At 37.9% G+C, this 17,987-nt stretch overlaps 8 protein-coding genes across 12 annotated transcripts; 3 read left to right on the top strand and 5 right to left on the bottom strand.

Moving 5' to 3' along the window:
• The first annotated feature begins 36 nt into the window (after positions 1-36).
• Positions 37-3,327, top strand: LOC135160221 (meiotic nuclear division protein 1 homolog). Its single transcript, XM_064116545.1, has 6 exons — positions 37-176; positions 1,532-1,825; positions 2,126-2,231; positions 2,295-2,441; positions 2,513-2,646; positions 2,774-3,327. Exons 2-6 carry the CDS (start codon positions 1,605-1,607, stop codon positions 2,913-2,915), a joined length of 750 nt encoding a protein of 249 aa, XP_063972615.1. The 5' UTR covers positions 37-176; positions 1,532-1,604; the 3' UTR covers positions 2,916-3,327.
• On the bottom strand, positions 441-1,349 carry LOC135160226 (zinc finger HIT domain-containing protein 1). Its single transcript, XM_064116553.1, has 2 exons — positions 1,205-1,349; positions 441-991 (listed from the first exon to the last, which is right to left on the bottom strand). The coding sequence occupies exons 1-2, from the start codon at positions 1,347-1,349 to the stop codon at positions 669-671; spliced, it is 468 nt and encodes a 155-aa protein (XP_063972623.1). The 3' UTR covers positions 441-668.
• Positions 1,394-2,801, bottom strand: Tfb5 (Transcription factor B5). Its single transcript, XM_064116564.1, has 2 exons — positions 2,660-2,801; positions 1,394-1,580 (listed from the first exon to the last, which is right to left on the bottom strand). Exons 1-2 carry the CDS (start codon positions 2,698-2,700, stop codon positions 1,394-1,396), a joined length of 228 nt encoding a protein of 75 aa, XP_063972634.1. The 5' UTR covers positions 2,701-2,801.
• On the top strand, positions 3,207-4,534 carry Sec22 (Secretory 22). The gene is made up of 4 exons (XM_064116550.1): positions 3,207-3,432; positions 3,516-3,625; positions 3,696-4,003; positions 4,152-4,534. Exons 1-4 carry the CDS (start codon positions 3,358-3,360, stop codon positions 4,298-4,300), a joined length of 642 nt encoding a protein of 213 aa, XP_063972620.1. The 5' UTR covers positions 3,207-3,357; the 3' UTR covers positions 4,301-4,534.
• LOC135160217 (box C/D snoRNA protein 1) lies at positions 4,495-6,138 on the bottom strand. Its single transcript, XM_064116541.1, has 5 exons — positions 5,972-6,138; positions 5,700-5,881; positions 5,531-5,622; positions 4,950-5,445; positions 4,495-4,806 (listed from the first exon to the last, which is right to left on the bottom strand). Exons 1-5 carry the CDS (start codon positions 5,986-5,988, stop codon positions 4,613-4,615), a joined length of 981 nt encoding a protein of 326 aa, XP_063972611.1. The 5' UTR covers positions 5,989-6,138; the 3' UTR covers positions 4,495-4,612.
• Positions 5,349-16,255, top strand: LOC135160191 (4-hydroxyphenylpyruvate dioxygenase). Of its 5 annotated transcripts, none has more exons than XM_064116483.1 (5): positions 13,714-13,837; positions 14,246-14,656; positions 14,737-14,837; positions 15,157-15,709; positions 16,025-16,255. In XM_064116483.1, the coding sequence occupies exons 1-5, from the start codon at positions 13,835-13,837 to the stop codon at positions 16,097-16,099; spliced, it is 1,143 nt and encodes a 380-aa protein (XP_063972553.1). In that variant the 5' UTR covers positions 13,714-13,834; the 3' UTR covers positions 16,100-16,255. The 5 variants fall into 5 exon arrangements, with proteins under 5 accessions (XP_063972552.1, XP_063972551.1, XP_063972550.1 ...); XM_064116484.1 differs by lacking the exon at positions 13,714-13,837 and adding an exon at positions 13,871-14,131; XM_064116482.1 differs by lacking the exons at positions 13,714-13,837; positions 14,737-14,837; positions 15,157-15,709; positions 16,025-16,255 and adding exons at positions 5,349-5,488; positions 8,866-9,233; positions 9,518-12,510 and having other exon boundaries at positions 14,246-14,384.
• LOC135160205 (zinc finger CCCH-type with G patch domain-containing protein) lies at positions 6,272-8,830 on the bottom strand. The gene is made up of 7 exons (XM_064116513.1): positions 8,573-8,830; positions 8,222-8,458; positions 7,922-8,002; positions 7,709-7,852; positions 7,488-7,630; positions 6,756-7,393; positions 6,272-6,668 (listed from the first exon to the last, which is right to left on the bottom strand). The coding sequence occupies exons 1-7, from the start codon at positions 8,621-8,623 to the stop codon at positions 6,370-6,372; spliced, it is 1,593 nt and encodes a 530-aa protein (XP_063972583.1). The 5' UTR covers positions 8,624-8,830; the 3' UTR covers positions 6,272-6,369.
• On the bottom strand, positions 15,961-17,837 carry LOC135160229 (probable nuclear transport factor 2). Its single transcript, XM_064116558.1, has 5 exons — positions 17,649-17,837; positions 17,374-17,511; positions 17,191-17,259; positions 16,864-16,962; positions 15,961-16,498 (listed from the first exon to the last, which is right to left on the bottom strand). Exons 2-5 carry the CDS (start codon positions 17,479-17,481, stop codon positions 16,385-16,387), a joined length of 390 nt encoding a protein of 129 aa, XP_063972628.1. The 5' UTR covers positions 17,482-17,511; positions 17,649-17,837; the 3' UTR covers positions 15,961-16,384.
• Positions 17,838-17,987: the final 150 nt, after the last annotated feature.

The raw sequence follows: 17,987 nt of genomic DNA, 5'->3' as shown, positions 1-17,987 counted from the left end.
TGAGGAATACAAACAACTCCTTCCTCCTTCTCCTCCCCGCCCCTCAACGTGCGTATGAGTTGTGTGGTGGGTAAATATGTAAACATACAAACCTAACCAAAAATGTGCAAACCATATACCAGACAAAGTAATCAATAAATAAAACACAAAGCTACAAGAACAATAAATAACAACAGGTAATGATAACAGAGATTGTAAGAAAAAAAAACATTAGGGAAATTTGAGTATCGCATTAATGGTCATTCAAAAAAAAAAAATTAAATTAATAATATCGAAAGCATTTGAAAATTTTATTAACCTTGTTCAATATCACACTAATGTAAACATTGAGGATCAACATAGGCCGTTAATAGAAAATGCAAATATTTCAGCGATCGCTATCGATTAGATTAGATTATTAATGGAATGAATATTGTAGAATATGTAGGTATTGGTCCAGATGAGATTCATAATACTTTTTTTATTATTAGTTGTCACGCATTGATACAGTGTATAAGAAAAACTACTTAATGCTAATTTGTAATATAATGAAAAATATCTACAGATTAGTGAGAAGAACGTTTGTTAATTTCAAAATGATAACAACATATTTGAAACGATTTATTTTCTTTCTCAATAATCATAATAATACGCGGATCCATGAGAATTATCAGAAAAACAAGGAAATTTTATGCAGTCCATTTGAGGCATCTGGTGTCGAGATGTGTTCCCAAACACCTGACACTGCAATATCTCGCGCCACAGGGTATGCATGTATAATTACTGGGAAAACCACAAACAGCACAGAAATGTCTCTCAGGAAATTTAGATGGTAATGCTTGAGCACTCGAGTAGTTAGGCGGTACTGGATTATTATTGGCATCCTCCTCCACTAATTGGGCAAAGCTCTTTCGAAAACGTTGTTTGTAGTATTCGGCTGAACGGGTCTTCTTCTTCCTCGGGCCGCGGCCGTCCAGAGACTCTTGGAACTTGGGCACTTTCTTGCTCATTACTGCGTGGTAGAGAAAGAATTACAATTCCAGTCACCAGTTCTAGGTTTACTTTTTAATAAAAATAATTGAATAATGATAAACAGATAATATTAATATAAAGTTTTCTCGAAACTAGAAGAATATTGCTCGATGCTCGACGATTTTTATTCGACAAATCATCCCATGTTGCTAGTAAAAGTATATAATAAAATAGAAATGAATTGTATAAGTACCTAAATCCGCGTGCGGATCGTCATGAAAATTGTCCTGTTCCAATGCCTCCAGGGCTTTTTTCTGTCTTCTCTTTCTCGCCGCATCATCAAGAACTCTCTTCTGATAAGCATCTTTAATTCTTCCAGATTCCCTCGCTGCTGCCATTTCTTTCGCTTGAATTCCTTAAATTTTTCCAAGTCTTAAACAATTTATAATCCCTTGTCGGCAAGTGGAAACGAGATCTGATCCATAAGATCATCGACTTTAGCTTGTAGAGTCTCGAGAATATCAGCTGATATGAATAGATGCTTCTCGTCAAGATCCTGAATTATAAATTTTCTTCCCAGGGCAAAAGTCTCGTCCAAGTGAAGGAGAAATTGTTTCATTGCTGCATCACTACAAAATAGAATATTCATCGTGATGTCTAAACGGGTTACGTTGGATGAGAAACGTGCACGCATACTTCAGATATTCCATGAGAGACAGGATTTTTTTACACTCAAGGAAATTGAAAAAATTGCTTCCCAGGAGAAAGGAATTGTCGTGCAGACCGTTAAAGATGTACTGCAGGCACTAGTAGATGATGGACTCGTTAATTCTGACAAGATTGGGTCTGCTATTTATTTCTGGGCATTCCCCGGGTATTTATTAATGCTTAATCTATATTAGATACGATATATCCAGGGTAAAATGGACACCTAAAGAATTGACGATAATAACTTTTCTTTTTAAAATTTACATTGTGGAAAATGGCTTCGTCGGATCCAAAACTTTTTAATACTAAAATTTAATTTTTCTTCAACTCGCAGAATCATAAACATTTAAGAAGAAATCAAAACCCGTATTTTATTCCATTTCAAGTCATAGTGTAAATATGGTATCCATATTGCCCCACGTTCCCTAATTTTATTATTATTTATTTGATTGGCATTTTCCTTCAGGGAGAAACTTGTAGCTGTTGAGAAACGGATATCAGAGACAAATAAATTGATTGTAGCAGCAGAATTTAAGTTGCAGAAGCTCAATGCGGAAATTGAAAAAATTCCGGTAAATAATTCACTTTAATTGCCTCAAAAAAATTAAGAAATTTTCTTTTCGATTTTTAATTAGGTAGATAAGCAAGACTCAGAAGAAAGACAGCAAGTGTTACAAGATATTCAACAACTGAATGAGAAGAAAATCGAGTTAACAAAACAAATAGGAAATTTTAGCGACTCTGGCCCTGAAGTTGTTGAACAAATCGTCAAGCAAGCAAAGGTGTACTACCATAATCATTATCAACTCACTCACAATTCCATCACAGCTTTTATACTTTTCTCTAATTGCAGGAATACAAAGATGCAGCTAATGTATGGACCGACAATATATTCTCAATACAGAGCTGGTGTAAAAACAAATTCGATATTTCAGAGGAGATACTTAACAAGCAGTTCCATATCCCCGAGGATCTGGATTATGTCGAGTAAAATACTCACCACTCAACCAAAATTCCCTTTGTCACATTCACCATTCCCATACTAGTTCTTCTACGATATTAACGGCAAGTGTTGTTGATTATAACTCTCGTTATTGTTCATTTCAATTTATAGGTTAGTGATATTATCTTTCCGAAAAAAATGCTGTAGCTGTTCTGTTGGAATTTTCCTCACCAGATGGCTAGTACATCGTTTTGAAATAATTGTCGGTCCTTTGGAGAAGATTACGGAAAAATGTTTCTCGATAAAACCATAATTATCTTTTCGACTCCAGTAATTCACTACTGAATAATAAAAATATTTGATGCTTTAATCAATTTCCTGGCGATTTATTCTACATTCATCAATATCTCTCTCTCTCCACATTTATATGAAAACACATCTCACTTCTCACCCGAATGCTCATGAGAATAGCCCGAATGATATTGAAGTGTGCATATGTAGAGGTAGATATATATGATATACACATCCGTTGGGGATGATTTGGAACAACTGACGTGGTTATCAGGCAGTGGATGTCACATGTATGTACAGGAGTGACTTTTAACATACATACAACAAAACGCAGTGCAATTATGTTGAATGTTTGGTAGGAAATAACAGAAGGACAGGCCCAAGACGATTGACAACTCACTTTTACCTAGTTTTTGTGGAAAATAATTCAAAATTTTTGGAATATTACGAATAATTAGTGCAAAATGGTGTTATTTACGATGATTGCAAGAATAGCAGATGGTCTGCCACTGGCAGCTACCATGCAGGAAGATGAGCAGGTTAATCATTTTATCATTTTCGTTATTCTGGTGGAAAGATCTCAGGGAAAAGGTGATGAAATGATTTTTTGTGGTTATTTCAGAGTGGAAAGAGCATCCTTGAGTATCAGAATCAGGCAAAGATGCTGTTTAGGAAGCTGGCTCCCCAGTCACCAGCCAGGTGCACTATCGAAACAGGACCTTATCTTTTTCAGTAAGAATGGATTCATTCCATTACTCTTCAGATTCATTGATAAATGCTCATAAGAATAATATTTTTAAAGCTACCTAATAGAGAACGACGTGTGTTATCTGGTTCTCTGTGAGAGAAACTGGAGCAAGCGGTTAGCTTACAGTTACCTCGAGGATATCGCCCAAGAATTCCACACACAATACGGAAAACGTGTTAACACCGTAACTCGTCCTTACACTTTTATTGAGTTTGATACATACATTCAGAAAGCGAAAAAATCATATTCCGATGGACGATCGAGACGAAATATGAATGCACTGAATAGCCAACTACAGGACGTCCAAAGAATTATGGTTCAAAATATTGATGATGTGCTACAGAGGGGGACAGTTCTCTCAGGTACTGATTTCATTATTTTCTCTCTCCATCAGTAGTGATATGATAAATTTTTTTCCATCAATTATTCTTTTAGACGGATATAGTCGATATTCAACGCATAAAAATATGCGTTCACATGTAAAATAAACAATCGTCATTACTGTTGCAGAGCTGGACACCAAAACCCAAAACCTCTCGATGCTGTCCCAAAAATACAAAAAGAATGCAACATATTTGAACAGCAAATCAATGTATGTCAAAGCTGTAGCTGGATTAATAGCATTCCTCGTCTTCCTCCTATATTTCTTTATTCTCTAGTCTCATGCAGCACTTGGGAGACTGAATATTTGGTATGTTTATACTATTAAACAGAGATATTGGAGATAATTGTGCAGTGTGATGAGTGGGTGATGGATGGTTCATTAATTTTGCGTTAGCAAGTCATTCATAGAAATATATTCATTGTATTTAGAATTGAAGATGGTTTCGTGGGCAGTTATATATAAGAAACGTTTTAATGATTAATAATAAAGGGTATATAATTATTGTGTATCACGATTGGTTATTGCTTACAATTATATTATTAGCAACATTTTTTCTTCTTATGTTTAGGAGAATTTTTCTTTAACTTTAGTCCATAGAATCCTTCTCAGAATCGGATGAACTATCGTTGTTGAAAAAGAAGTTAACAGAATTCTCTTGCTCTTTAATCTTCTGTTTATGCCGGGGGTTTTGACTTTTTAAATGATTTCTCCTTGGATTCTTCCAATTAGTTGTTGTATTTGGATGCAATTCGACCTCCGCCTCTTGTTTTTTTTCATCGTCTGAAAGGAAGTAATAAAATTGAATTTAACCTCACCATAAAATTATTAATTATAGAGACAAAAAAATAAATATATTAGTGAGAAAAAAATTAACTCTTTGTTTATTTTTCTTCACCTATTTGCTGTCTATGAAAATACATTACCTGAGTCAATAGTTTCAAACATGTGTGCGTGATCCTTTAGAGCAACGTAAATAATTGGAAATTCAATTATCGTTCTATTAGCCAGGTTTTCCTTTAGGCTCTCTGTAACATCGAGCTCATAAAATCTGGAGTCAGATTTCTTCACTTTCTCAGCTTTCAGAAATACTTTAATTCCACTCAGACTAGACGAAGAATAGAACTGCAGCTTATCAGCGAGAAGTTCTTTCGCCTTCGGGTCGTCAGTTGGGGGATTTTTACAATTCAATGGATCTAGAATATTTTCCAGCAACTCTGATAGTCGCACAGACTCGAGAGCTCTTTCTGTTACCCATTTGATGTTTTCAGCCTGAGGAAAAATCCATTCTAACCTCCAAAATAACTCATTAGTTTTCCAATTGAAAAATGTTGTGTTTTGTTTGTGCCTGGAGAAATTTTGTGGCATGAACTCTAGCTGCACTGTACTCCTCATTGCTGCTTGTCTCAATTTATGCAGATGCTGGTGGAAAGTAAAAAGATAAAGAACATGGATTATAAATCAAGTAAATGACTACTAATAGAATTATTTATTTAAGCACAATTACGGTTGGTAAATTGTGAAATCGGCCATATTTTTTCGATTCATCTCTCTGCAACTGATCAACAGATCTTCCCACTTCTTCGAGCAATCGGTAATCTAAAATAACCAAGTGCACAATTTATTTATAACCAAGAAATATTCTATATTTTGTAATAATTGTGATATTTTTTTACCACTCAGGAGATCAAGATCAGTGAATTCTTTTAAAGGCACAAATTTTGTGTTATCACGTATGCCACTGCAGTTGAGCTCTTTCTTGTGAATATTTACACATTCGAGACAGCAAGTTCTAACCTCACACTTGGGACATGTGTATTTGGCACTTTCTTTCGCACATACCTCACAATTTTCCAGCCTAAAAATTATTAGCAAGCAATAAAATGGTAATGTTGCCGTAAAATGGGCAACGGATATTGTCTTTAATCACTGCAATCTGAAAACTTACTTTTCACATGGCGTCATCGTGTTGACTTGACACTGATACTCATTCTATACAAACGATACTTTACACACGCATGCTAAGCCTGTTTAATGTGTGTAGGTCACTATGTAGCTGTGCAAATACGTATCTATACACGTACTGTTCGCACTTGATCTTTCAAAAAAAATTTGTTCATTGAATACTTTACTGAATTTATCGTACATAAAAAAAATATCTCCTTAATCATTTCACCCTCGTGAAAGAAATTGCGTAAATTAATGGCCAGTGAGACAATGTGATGAGTGATAAATATATGAATCCCTAGCTCTTTCCATAAATTTATTCAATTTCAGATTCAAAATACACAATAGTGGGAATAAATACAGAATTCACGTGAGTAAATTTCCATTCTACACATAACATCAAAACACCGATAACTTCGTCTTATCCTTCCTGTGATTTTGCTCACTAAGAATATTTTTCTGCTGGGATCGCAAGTTGGTGAGTTCCGCCTGTTTGTCATTATACTGCACAACAATATTATTGTAAGGGACACTTCCTTTGGCATGTTTCCTCAGTGAGTTTACGAGAAATAAAGACTCTTTCTCGAGTTTCGTAATGTTCTCTCCGACCTGGAAATTGGCAACATTCAATCCTCGATTTGTTTCTCCTTTGAATGGATTCTTGGCTTTGGAGCTGGTGGCCTGACTCGTTGCTACTTCTAGAAAATATGACAAAAGAAAGAATACAACACTGGGTTTCGAAATTAAATAAAAAAAATCATCGATCGAACTGTCAATTTCATTACGTTTATCTGAAAGGGAGTTGTTGATAAAATCAAAAATATTCCTTTCGTTTGGTTTCTTATTCTTCTTTGCCCATTGCTGATCCATCTTCTTTTTCTGTCTCAACAATCTTCGCTCGACAGTGAATAAGTTTTTATCACCACCGGCGTTTTCCCTTAGCTCCATGCAATGATCAAGTGATTTGCCCGGAGGTAATACTGTGGCTTCCACAGGTTCCACTCTACCCTCAGCCCTCTTTCCCAAACCAGTCCCTAATATGTATCCCATTTGGAGCATCAGTTTGCTACCAATGCCACGTGTGTGTTCTTCCCATTTTCCCAACGGTTCATTATCCTTTAATATCAGTAAAGATTCATGGATTATTTCCTCTTGTATTCTGTCTTTCAAGGAGTTAGAATCTTTAGTGAAATCCCCATCATCATCATCGTCAGACGAGTCTGACATGTCCAGTTGATCGTCAGCGAGAGGCAAAAGATCAGCGAGTGTGACCTCTATTATATTTCCACTGGCCTCGAATTTGACTCGGTAAAGCTCGTGATCCTTTGATGGGATTTTTAAGATGACTGATCTGTGCCATATATTATTTTTTTCTTTTGCCAAAACTCGACTGCCCATTTTGATCGAAGAATAATCTGGCTCGCTGAAATCAAATCAATATATCACAATGAAATAAATTTTAACGATTTCAAAATTTGCATTCTAGAGCCAAAAATATATAATTCAAGTTCATTTACCTGTACTCTTGTAGACTGGAAAAAGATACTTGTTCCCCATGTGAGTAATGACACTTTTCATCGGAGAATTTGCATTTTCCATCTAAATAATACGCGCATGGTAACATATCCTTATGAGTTGGGTTGATGAATAATACTCGCACCTGACAGACCATCAAGTATATTGTATTTATTAGTGAAATCTTGAATGTAGAAATGAGATGAAAAGAACAAAAGATTACCTGGATGTCGTGAATACTGTTGATAGCAGTTTTTTCATCGTTTCTATCGACAGAAGATATCATAGCATTGTGATAACCCGTACCGCCCCAACTTCTTCCGAAGGGCGCTCTACATTTCATACCTTCGAGTGCCTTGAGTTCTTCCTACAATTATTCAACTTGCACGGTATTAATTGTTCTCTTCTAAGCATTAGGTGATATTTGCTTACTGACATCAATATTATTGTCATTATTTGGGGTTTGACATTTTCCGTTATCATGGGTGTTATTCAATTCCTCATCTCTCAGTTCCGCCTGGTGGAAATAAAGAAACGATTGTTCTTGATGATTTTTATTCACTGACGTTTTTCCCAGAATTAAGTGATGAAAAGATTTTTTTTTTAATTTGATAGAAATTTCTCAACGAAGTTTTATGAGTATCCTTGTTCATGTAAAAGCAATAGATCTGATATAACTGAATCATGAGAATTCCCTCCCCATATTATTGCCTCACCCTCCCTAAATAATGATTACCTTGAACATGGCATACTCCTTTGCCATCGGATCGTCATCATCACCGTCGTCATCATCGTCCTGGCTGTCGTCAGACAAGCCATCGTCCTCATTGTCACTAGTTTCTTTTCCTTCGGCACTCCGTAGGCTCTCTTTGGTCAGAGCTATTAATTCTTGTATATCTGACTGAAGACTCTGTAAATTATCTCTGTCGGGTCCTGCTGGGCTTCCTGCCAATGCCAATTGAACTTGCGACAGCTGGAATATGAAGTGAATGATCAGCAATTTTGCATTAAGTTAGACAGTTATGTCGACGTCCTATTTGTTTATTTGTAAATATTTTCTATATAAGAAAAAATTAAATATAAATACCTGCGTTTCGTATTGCTCAATAGCTGCTCGCAAACTGTCGACGTCGGTCATTATTTATTGAGAGACTTTCACGGGAAGACGATCATTTGTTCCAAAGAATCACTCGATTTTCATTACTGTAAATATGAAGATGAAGAGACGGTGATAGTAATTAATTAATTACAAAGAATTTCTGCAAATTATCTGCATTGCACATAAATCTTGTCAGATCTTTCTGGTTGGATATACATATGTTTGGCTACTCGTTTCCTGTCTAGCGACATGGAGTTAATAATTGCACTTTAATCCAACAGATGCCTCTTGATGTACGCCATCGGTACAGCAGTCGGCAGGTTCCCTTGGCTGGTAACGCCACACGGCCCAAACACCAAAGAGGAGTACCGGAGGAGTGTATCTCCTTCATTGCAATTGCTTACTCCCGTGTGTTCAATGTTTTCATCGAATAATTGACAATTATTTTTGATTATGTGAGGGAATTGAAAATTTCTGAGAGTTCTGAGATGATAATCGACGACTGTTGGGTGAAAATGATTGGAGAGTGTGGGGGACAACTATTCAGGGAATTGACTGTGGATTTTTAGGCCGGGCGAAAGGAACTGTAGAGAGTTGATAGGATTATCCAAGAACCCAGAGAAAAAATTGGAACCATTACCATGGCTAAGTAAGTTGCGTCATTATGAGGTGATGATGGAGTGCTAAGGGGATTGAGGAAGTTCTTTTGGGGGTTTCGAGATCTTGCATGAATTTCTACATGTCTCTCTTCAATTCTTTGATCTTCATTAAGGATAATGCTGATTATAAAGTTGTGTATGTATTTTTATTCCTTTGGTTTCTATGTAATTCGGGGAGGAACAATGTAGAGGGTGTACGTACGTGACTGGTTTGAATTTTGAAAACAAATTTTTGAAATTCAAGGATATTAATCCTGGGCTTCCTTCTCTCCAGAGAAATGATGATCGTCTTCATCTACGATACGACTCGCTGTCGAAAAGAGGATGATGACCCGGCAGAGGCAGTTCTTTACTTTCACCCCGCCTGGGTCTCTGTAACCCAGCGTCTGGCCCTCGTCGGCCAGCTGATGGGTGTCCATCAGTTCCTCTCAACGTCCTTTTCGCCACCAACTCTGGTTGCCCTGCAGGGTGGTAAATTCGTCCTGAAGAAATTCAACCACTATATTTTGGCAATCGGCACTGACCGCAACATCCAGGACTGGATTTTGGAGCGTCGAGGGGACTTCCTGGAGCAAATTCTCAAATTCTTCCACTGCGACCTCGACACGATAAGCCACTCTCTCAATAACGATAGAAACAAATTTGCGGAAAAACTGTATCAGATGCTGGAAACATACCTTCCAATTCTACAGTACAACGCGAGCCTCTTCTCCTCAATACCAATGATAAAACTCCCAAAAAGCGCAAGCAACGTCTTCTTGGAGTCCCTGCAGCTCCTCCAATACTGTCAGGAGACCCAGGGTATTGTTGGCGGGGCAATGTTTTTCAACAACAAAGTAGTAGTGACCCAGCTGACCCCAGACCTCACAAAACAACTAGTGATAACAGATCCTTACAGGATAAAAGCTCCAGCAGACAGGATTCCCACAGACTTCCATCTGCCCCTAGGTGTTCAGCTGTTGAGGGTTTACGTGCAAAGAAGGCAGGACGATCTCCCAAAGAGCCATAATCCCATCAACGACAATCATATCAGCAAGAAATACAAGAAATCATCTTTGACGAGTTGTGGAATGAAACGTGATACTTCCAGGATATTCACAGTCCCCGAAGAAGGAGAGGCTGAGCCCATAGACAATCCTGATAACCCTCCGCCTCCACCAACAATCAGGCGAGGCTCTCTCCCAGTTAAACAGGAATTTAGATCTAAGAATCGAATGCAGCATCCCCTGACTCCTAGTGTCTGCTCAACTCCTCTGAAGGACATTAATCGAGTTCTCCATGAAACAGCTGTTTTGATTTGCAGCACAGGAGATGAATCAGAGAATCTTCCTCTTGAGGAGTCTGAGGAAGGCCCTGGGAACATTGACGACATTCCAGACGTCGTAAAAGAAGCCCTCAGGTGCAAGAGGCTGAATAAATTGAGATCTGGTGGGCTGGACCCCGAAAAGAAATTCAAGAAGATAGCCTGGAGTAGGAAGAGCTCCAGCGTGGCAGATTTAGAGGAAATTGAGTCCTGGCTTACCCCAGACGACCATCCAAAACGAAGGGAGCACTTCACAACAATAACAGATCCCTGCTATCCAGTATTCAAGTTTGATGGATCACCAGTATCACAGGATCTGTATGATTATTATATATCTAGTCATTACCAGGAGCTTGTTAAAATCCAGAAGGTCTCTAAAGATGTCTCACAGCCACTAATGCAACCATCAAAAGCTAACGCGATGGATTCAATTCATCTGAAAGATTTTGACGTCATGATCTCCAATAGTCCACCTCCACTAGACGTAAAGCTTAGTGAAGTCAGGAAGAACCGTCAGGAGACATGCAAAAGGTCGATGAGTCTTCCTTTGAAAAGTCTCAATGCTCCAGATGAGGCCCAAGATCCAAGGAACTCGGCGTCAGAGGGGGTTTCTTTTGAAATGCCCATGAAGAAGAAGCTCGAGGGGCTTCAATTGACGCCACTCATGTCCAAGCTGAGTCTGCTGGCAAATGATGATAAGACCAGTGGCTTCTGTAGCAAAGAGACAACGCCAAGCGAGTACTATGATCTGTCCACATTATCCAGTAGATTAACCAAACATAATAATGACGATGAGGACTTCTGGGTGGGTGAGAGGGAGCCTGGAGCCCTGGAGAAGGCTGAGCTCTTCATCTGTGGGCATCAGAACATGGTGATGGTTCTGCTGATGGAGGATACTACTGGAAATAATCCAGAATTGATTCATAATCTTTGGGAAACATGTATGAATCACTTGGGAAGACTGGAGACAAGGCTGGCACATTGCATGGAGCCTATGCCCTGTAGTCAGCACAAGGATCTCTACTCAGTTCTCAGTATTGATCCCGAGTGGGATACCTTACAGAGATCAGGGCTGTGGGGTGTCAGTGAATTGGAGATCGTGGGGAAGATTCACGATAGATTCAAAAAGGGAAGGAATCTTACTGACGTCATTGTGAGAACTGAGGATACTGTGGTATATGGCAATCAGTGCGGCAGGACGGAAGTTTTTTATCAGCAAGGAGTAGGGAGTGGTGGATCCGGTGGACTGCCCACACCGGCGGATCTCATGGGAGTTGTGCCGTTGAAGGCGAAGAGACGGCTAGAACGAGATCATGGGATTGTGATTTTATAAAAGAAATTTGTACCAAAGGTTGTTCTTGTCGTTGTTGAGTTAACTCATTCCATTGCACCTCTTCGCTACCTGACGTATTTTCGATTCTTATATTTATAAAACTAAATAAAGGCAAAGGACGCATTTATTTTGAATTCAGAGGAACACGAAAATTCTTCTGAGGAGAAGCCACCAGTTGGCTTCACATTTGTAAAAATTGAGGCTACTGGTGGACGACTATGAGACCCTGTTCTGCACCGAGGACATTACCCCAAAGCCATCTCTATGAGACATCGAGGAAGATCCTCATCTGTGGATATTAGAACATGGAAGACGAACATAAACCATCTGCAGAAATTGGGCATGTGCATAAAGTACTGAGATTTTTTTATCTGCAGCGGGCTGCTAACATCAGCTGCTTATGGGAGAGGCCTTGTTAAAGGCGAATACAATGCCAAAACGGCATCAGCAGTGTAATTTCTGAAAGGAAGATAGTGCCAAAGGTCGTTCTTGCTATTATTGAGCTGAAGTTGAGTTGAATCAATACTTTTAGCGCTTCAGCAGGTCCACTCAGTTTTATTAATCCGTATTTTTATAAAAAAAACCCCCGACGAATGATAAACAAAATGACAAAACCAGGTGAACTAATAAGGTAAATTACGAGTTTATTTTGAATCCAGCAATGAATTCCGTCGCACTCATAATAAGCTTTACGATTGTCCACAGCGATGCCATTCCATTTTTGCTTGCACGATTTTTTAATAAATCGTTTGTTCATTTATGAGTAGATAATACAATGTTATCAATTAATATTAATTAGTATTAATTATTGAATCAAGTATGTTACATATTCGACATAATCTTGAGATAATGTACGCGTTCTGTGATGAGATGAAATAAGAATTGCTATTAGAACCCAATGAATGTCATTATATTGGTCTTGATAATGTTGATAGAACGACGATTTTTACATTCCCACACGCTAGTTCAATATAAGGATGTCATAGGAATTTGACGAATTTGAAGAATTGCTATAAAAATTTTGTCCATAGAATTCTTGCAGAGACGTGTAGAAAAAATTGCTAAAAAGGGGAGGATTCTATTTAAAGAAGTTTATAGCAGTTGTTATGTATAAGTATGGTTCTTCATCAATGAAAAAATTCCTTGAAATACCGATGATATCCTAAACTCTCAACCACAAAAATATGAACAAAAAATGTTAATATTAATTTATAAATGATTATGTTAATTTTAAGTTTGAATCTAAACCATCAGACTGACTCAGTATTTAATAAACAAAAATATAAAGAATTCCGACACAATCGTTGCTTAGTTATCATCTCAACCTATTAGAAATCGCGAATAATTAACGTTCACTGCGTCGCGGCCATTTCCTTATCAGCCTTTGATTTTTCTCCAAAAACTCGTTCTTAAGATATTCCATGGATTTGTTGTTATTGGACGACTGTTGAATTGATGAACATAACAAACAAGAGCTGGAGAGCAGAATCAATGCAGTCATCCGTGAAATTAAGGTGATTAACAAAAGAAACGAGATAGATATGCAAAATTAATGGATAATTGTCGTTGTCCTTGGAAAATAAATTCGCAAATATTACCGAAAAACAATTCGTCAAATGATTTATTGAACAGAATCGTTGAAAAATTGATCGACACAGAAATAAACAAATTCCCCAGTGAAAAAATTATCAAAATTCATTGGTAACACGCAGGGATCAGGCAACGGATTCGTGCTAATCCGGTTTTTCTACCGCCGATTGCAATAAATTATGAGGAATTTTTAAATTCATTATGGAGTTGGGTACCTGTAAACAAGCCTCCGGTTTCCACCAATCACAGCCTGAGATCATGACTAGCCCATATAGCAAGCCTCATATTTAAATGAGGGCTTCCGAAGCAGCGCTCAGTTATCGTTGAGAAACTATCGCTTTTACTTTGAGTTTACAGTTTTTTTAATGGTAAGGGACGTTTGGTAATTAGGAAAGGGGAGAGACAGATTTTCGTGAATTGTGCGAAGGAGTAGTTTTGGAGGATATGTAGAAATACTTGCTGACCTATTTGAAGAATCAATTGATGGAAACTTTAATCAGGAATGACAATTTATTGTCATTTTTCTCTAGTAAATTTCAAGCGAAAACTATGTGATAGTTCGTATTGTCAATGAATTATTCCTGGTGGCATTATAAAAATGCACTGAGTATTGGAGAAAGTAACGAATTTTTCCATTTTATTACATCTTTCTCTCCGTATGGGTAACGTGTATTATTAAATTCATATCTATCTCCATACATATAGCAGAATATCCTTCCAAATGTCTCGCAAAAAATTTACCTTCAATATTTTCATCCCCATGTCTTCTGGTTCAGACCACCTACACCGACAAGGGCTCTAGGCCCCTCGCTGGCCAGTTCCTGGCGTTTGATCACCTGAAATTCTGGGTCGGGAACGCCAAGCAAGCTGCTGGCTACTACATTGCTCGTTTCGGTTTCGAGCCCCTGGGGTACCAAGGGCTAGAGACCGGTTCTCGTAAAATCGCCTCACACGCAGTGAAGCAGAACAAGATAGTCTTCGTCTTCGAGTCAGCTTACGAACCCAATGACAAACTGATGGCCGATCATCTCGCCAGACACGGAGATGGTGTTCGAGATATCGCTTTCAGCGTTGTGGACATCGATGAAATCGTCAAAGTGGCGAAAGCGCGAGGGGCCAAAATAGTCAGAGATATTTGGGAGGAGAAGGACGAGACTGGGGTGGTAAGGATGGCCACACTCCGAACGGTGAGCGCTTTATTTATTCACAATTATTAGTGATTGTGCTGAATAATTTTAATATGTTATTCTGTGTTTTATCTTCACAGTTTGGAGATACCCTGCATACTCTGGTGGACAGAACCAACTACAGGGGAAAATTTTTGCCAGGATACGTCGATTCTCCCGCAGATCCAATCGCTCGTTTACTGTATGTTTTTTAAAAAGTCAATTTTTAATTTTCGACTACTGCATACCAAACTAGGGTAAATGAATTGTTTAGCACAATTCCTGGAATATTTTTAGGTTTTTCGATACGGGGCAAAATAATTTCAAAGGGCAAAAACTTTTAAAGATTATTAAATTGATCGTCCAAATGATCCTGAAGTTAAGGATTCGAATTTTAAAGATCGCTTTACTTTCATCTGGACCTGAAGTAATCCTCTGAATTAACAACGCATTTGTTGCGCAGAATAAAATGTCTTTGTATAAGACTATCTACTTTTATTCTTTGCCTCGTTGATCCTCAGGCCAGACCCGAAATTAAACTTCATCGATCACTGCGTCGGAAACCAACCAGACCAGCAAATGGAACCAGTCGCCAAGTGGTACGAGCAGAACCTCCAGTTCCACAGGTTCTGGTCAGTCGATGACACTCAACTACACACGGAATATTCAGCGCTCCGATCCATTGTGATGACCAACTACGAGGAAACTGTAAAGATTCCCATAAATGAGCCTGCCCCAGGAAAAAAACGATCCCAAATCCAGGAGTTTGTTGAGTATTATGGGGGCTCTGGTATTCAACACATTGCGTTGAACACTGATAACATCATCGAAGCTGTTGGTAACCTGAGGGCCAGGGGCATGGAGTTCCTCCAGGTTCCCGATAGCTATTATGACATGCTGCGGGAGAGGCTCGAATCCAGTGGAACGAACATTCGGGAGGATATGTCGATTCTTCAGAAACTCAAGATTCTCATTGATTACGATGAAAATGGCTATCTCCTGCAAATTTTCACAAAAAATGTGCAGGACAGACCGACTTTATTCATTGAGATTATTCAACGAAGAAATCACAACGTGAGTACCGATGCTTTCGCCAACAGTGAATGCATCATTTTTTCGAATTCGGTTTTTATCAATCACTACTACTGATTGATCAATGAATGCATAACGCAAGTTCTACCCGCGTTCCCGTAGTTTTTTCTATCCATTTCGCAGATATGTCCACAACTATTAATTCTTAGTTGACATTTCCCTCGCGATCATGAAAATGAAATCTTCAGCACTTGTCACCTTAAACTAAAGGATTAAAAATACAATACAAAATATTAATCTTCAACAATCTCCCAGATTCATCACTTTATTAATCTCGTATTTAAAAAATTATTCCAGGGTTTCGGTGCTGGTAATTTCCAGGCGCTCTTTGAGGCCATTGAAATTGAACAGGCAAAACGTGGAAATTTGTAACAAAAAAATATCACCTCCAACTTACAAAAATCGAAAAAAAGCTGATGATTAATTAATAAATGTTTTATTCTTACGGCATAAGAAGCATTATTTTTCCTGTATAAAAATTCAATCTGAATAAAATGATACGCAAAGACGACAGGGATACAATCATGATTGAAAAATTGTTCAATTTTTTTCTATTTCATGTCTGTCTCTTTTGGTGCCTCATCTATATATTTTTCCATCCTTTCAATTGGTTTTATTGAGTCCATGTGCCGTCTCGCCTGCTGCTACTACTTTTATTTATGCTGTCTCGTGAATAACAAGACGGAATATGTCATGCTGGCAATAGAACGAGCCCCCCAGTGGTTTCAACACGAATATTTGCGAGTATGCGTGCGGAGGATCCTCATCAGTCTGAGATAAAAATAATTATTTTAGTTGTGATGAAATCCGTTTGTCGTCAAAGAATGATTAATAATAACATCACTTTTTACGGAGAGGGAATTAATTCGCTAGGATATTCTTTCGGCCACATTTTAAGATAAAACCAATAGCAGCAATCAATATGTTAATGCATTATAAGCATAACCGTGCCCATACCAGTTAACTAAATTCCAATGAATTAAAATAAACATTTAGAAGCTGGTGCTTATCTTCGTCAGTCTGCCCAGTGAATTGGTGTTATTCAGTTTTTGGCATGACAAACATCTTTTTGATAAATTTCTATGAATTCTATCATAAGTTCTAAACTAATTCGATAATGGCTTATGGTCGATTACCTTCAGCCTTCCCAGGACGTGGATGAGGACTCCACCATCTAATGTGGGTTGTGAATCAACTGCGGTGATTACTCTTCCGATTTTCTTAAAACTCAAACTCTGAAAATGGAAATTTTTTATGAACTTTAAAAATGAGAAGGGAGAAATGTCCATACCAAATTGACTTTGTTGAAAAAAGGATTTATTACAACGGGTCGTTGACCCTTAAATTAATCGTTCACTTGACATCTCTCTATTCCAAACAATAAATCAATGAAAAAATTATCCCAAAATAATAAAAAACAGGGCGAAAACATACAAATAAATAAACAGTTGAATCTAACTCACATTTAATTTCTCCATAATATTGGAAACTCCCTTTATCTGTATTCCTTCAAACGTCATGAAAGAGTCATTCTGAAAAACGGCAAAGTTATAGGTTATGGTCACCCCCGGCATTGAAACAACCCTCAAAACTGCGACTTCACGTCTTCTCTCCTGCGAATTTTGCAAAATTAATTAACCACTCACATTGTACATGTTAACCAGAGTTGCTCTCTGCACAGCATCGTCAAAGAGACCGTAATATTGCTGAACAAATCCCTTGCCAATATCGTCGTACGCCAAATTCAACGCCATGGCTAGCTGGACACACGTTACTTCCCTTTCCTTACAACAATAAAATTTTAATTCACCTCAGGATCGTGAACAAAAATCAAATGAACAAAATTCACCCAAATGTTAGTACACATGCGGCTTTTTCAGACTGAATGAAATAATTATTATTTTTTTATGTTCTTACGTACCTGTCCTCAGGTGAAATCGGACTAAATGTCCAGAGGAGTCACAGATGAAAAGAAAATAACGAAACAAGAGATGAATATTTGAGCTTTACCGATTCCTTTTTATGAGATTTCCAACGTTTTTTGCGAAGTAAAAAGAGAGAGAGAGAGAGAGGAGACAAGTTTTTCGAGACCTCGAAAAAAAAAAATATATATATATATATATTACGAAAATTGGGGGGGCGCGCCATCTGCCGCGTTTCCGGTTTCATTTTTTTCCATTTTAGCTTTCAAATAGGCAAGCTTTGTAATCTCTTGCATTCATCCTTGCAATTTCCTGTATTTGAGCAACTAAATATGGCC

Source organism: Diachasmimorpha longicaudata, chromosome 3 (genome assembly GCF_034640455.1).
Source record: "Diachasmimorpha longicaudata isolate KC_UGA_2023 chromosome 3, iyDiaLong2, whole genome shotgun sequence".
Taxonomy (NCBI): domain Eukaryota; kingdom Metazoa; phylum Arthropoda; class Insecta; order Hymenoptera; family Braconidae; genus Diachasmimorpha; species Diachasmimorpha longicaudata.
Note: the sequence above shows the minus strand (reverse complement) of the source record. Positions and strands in the feature narration are given on the sequence as shown.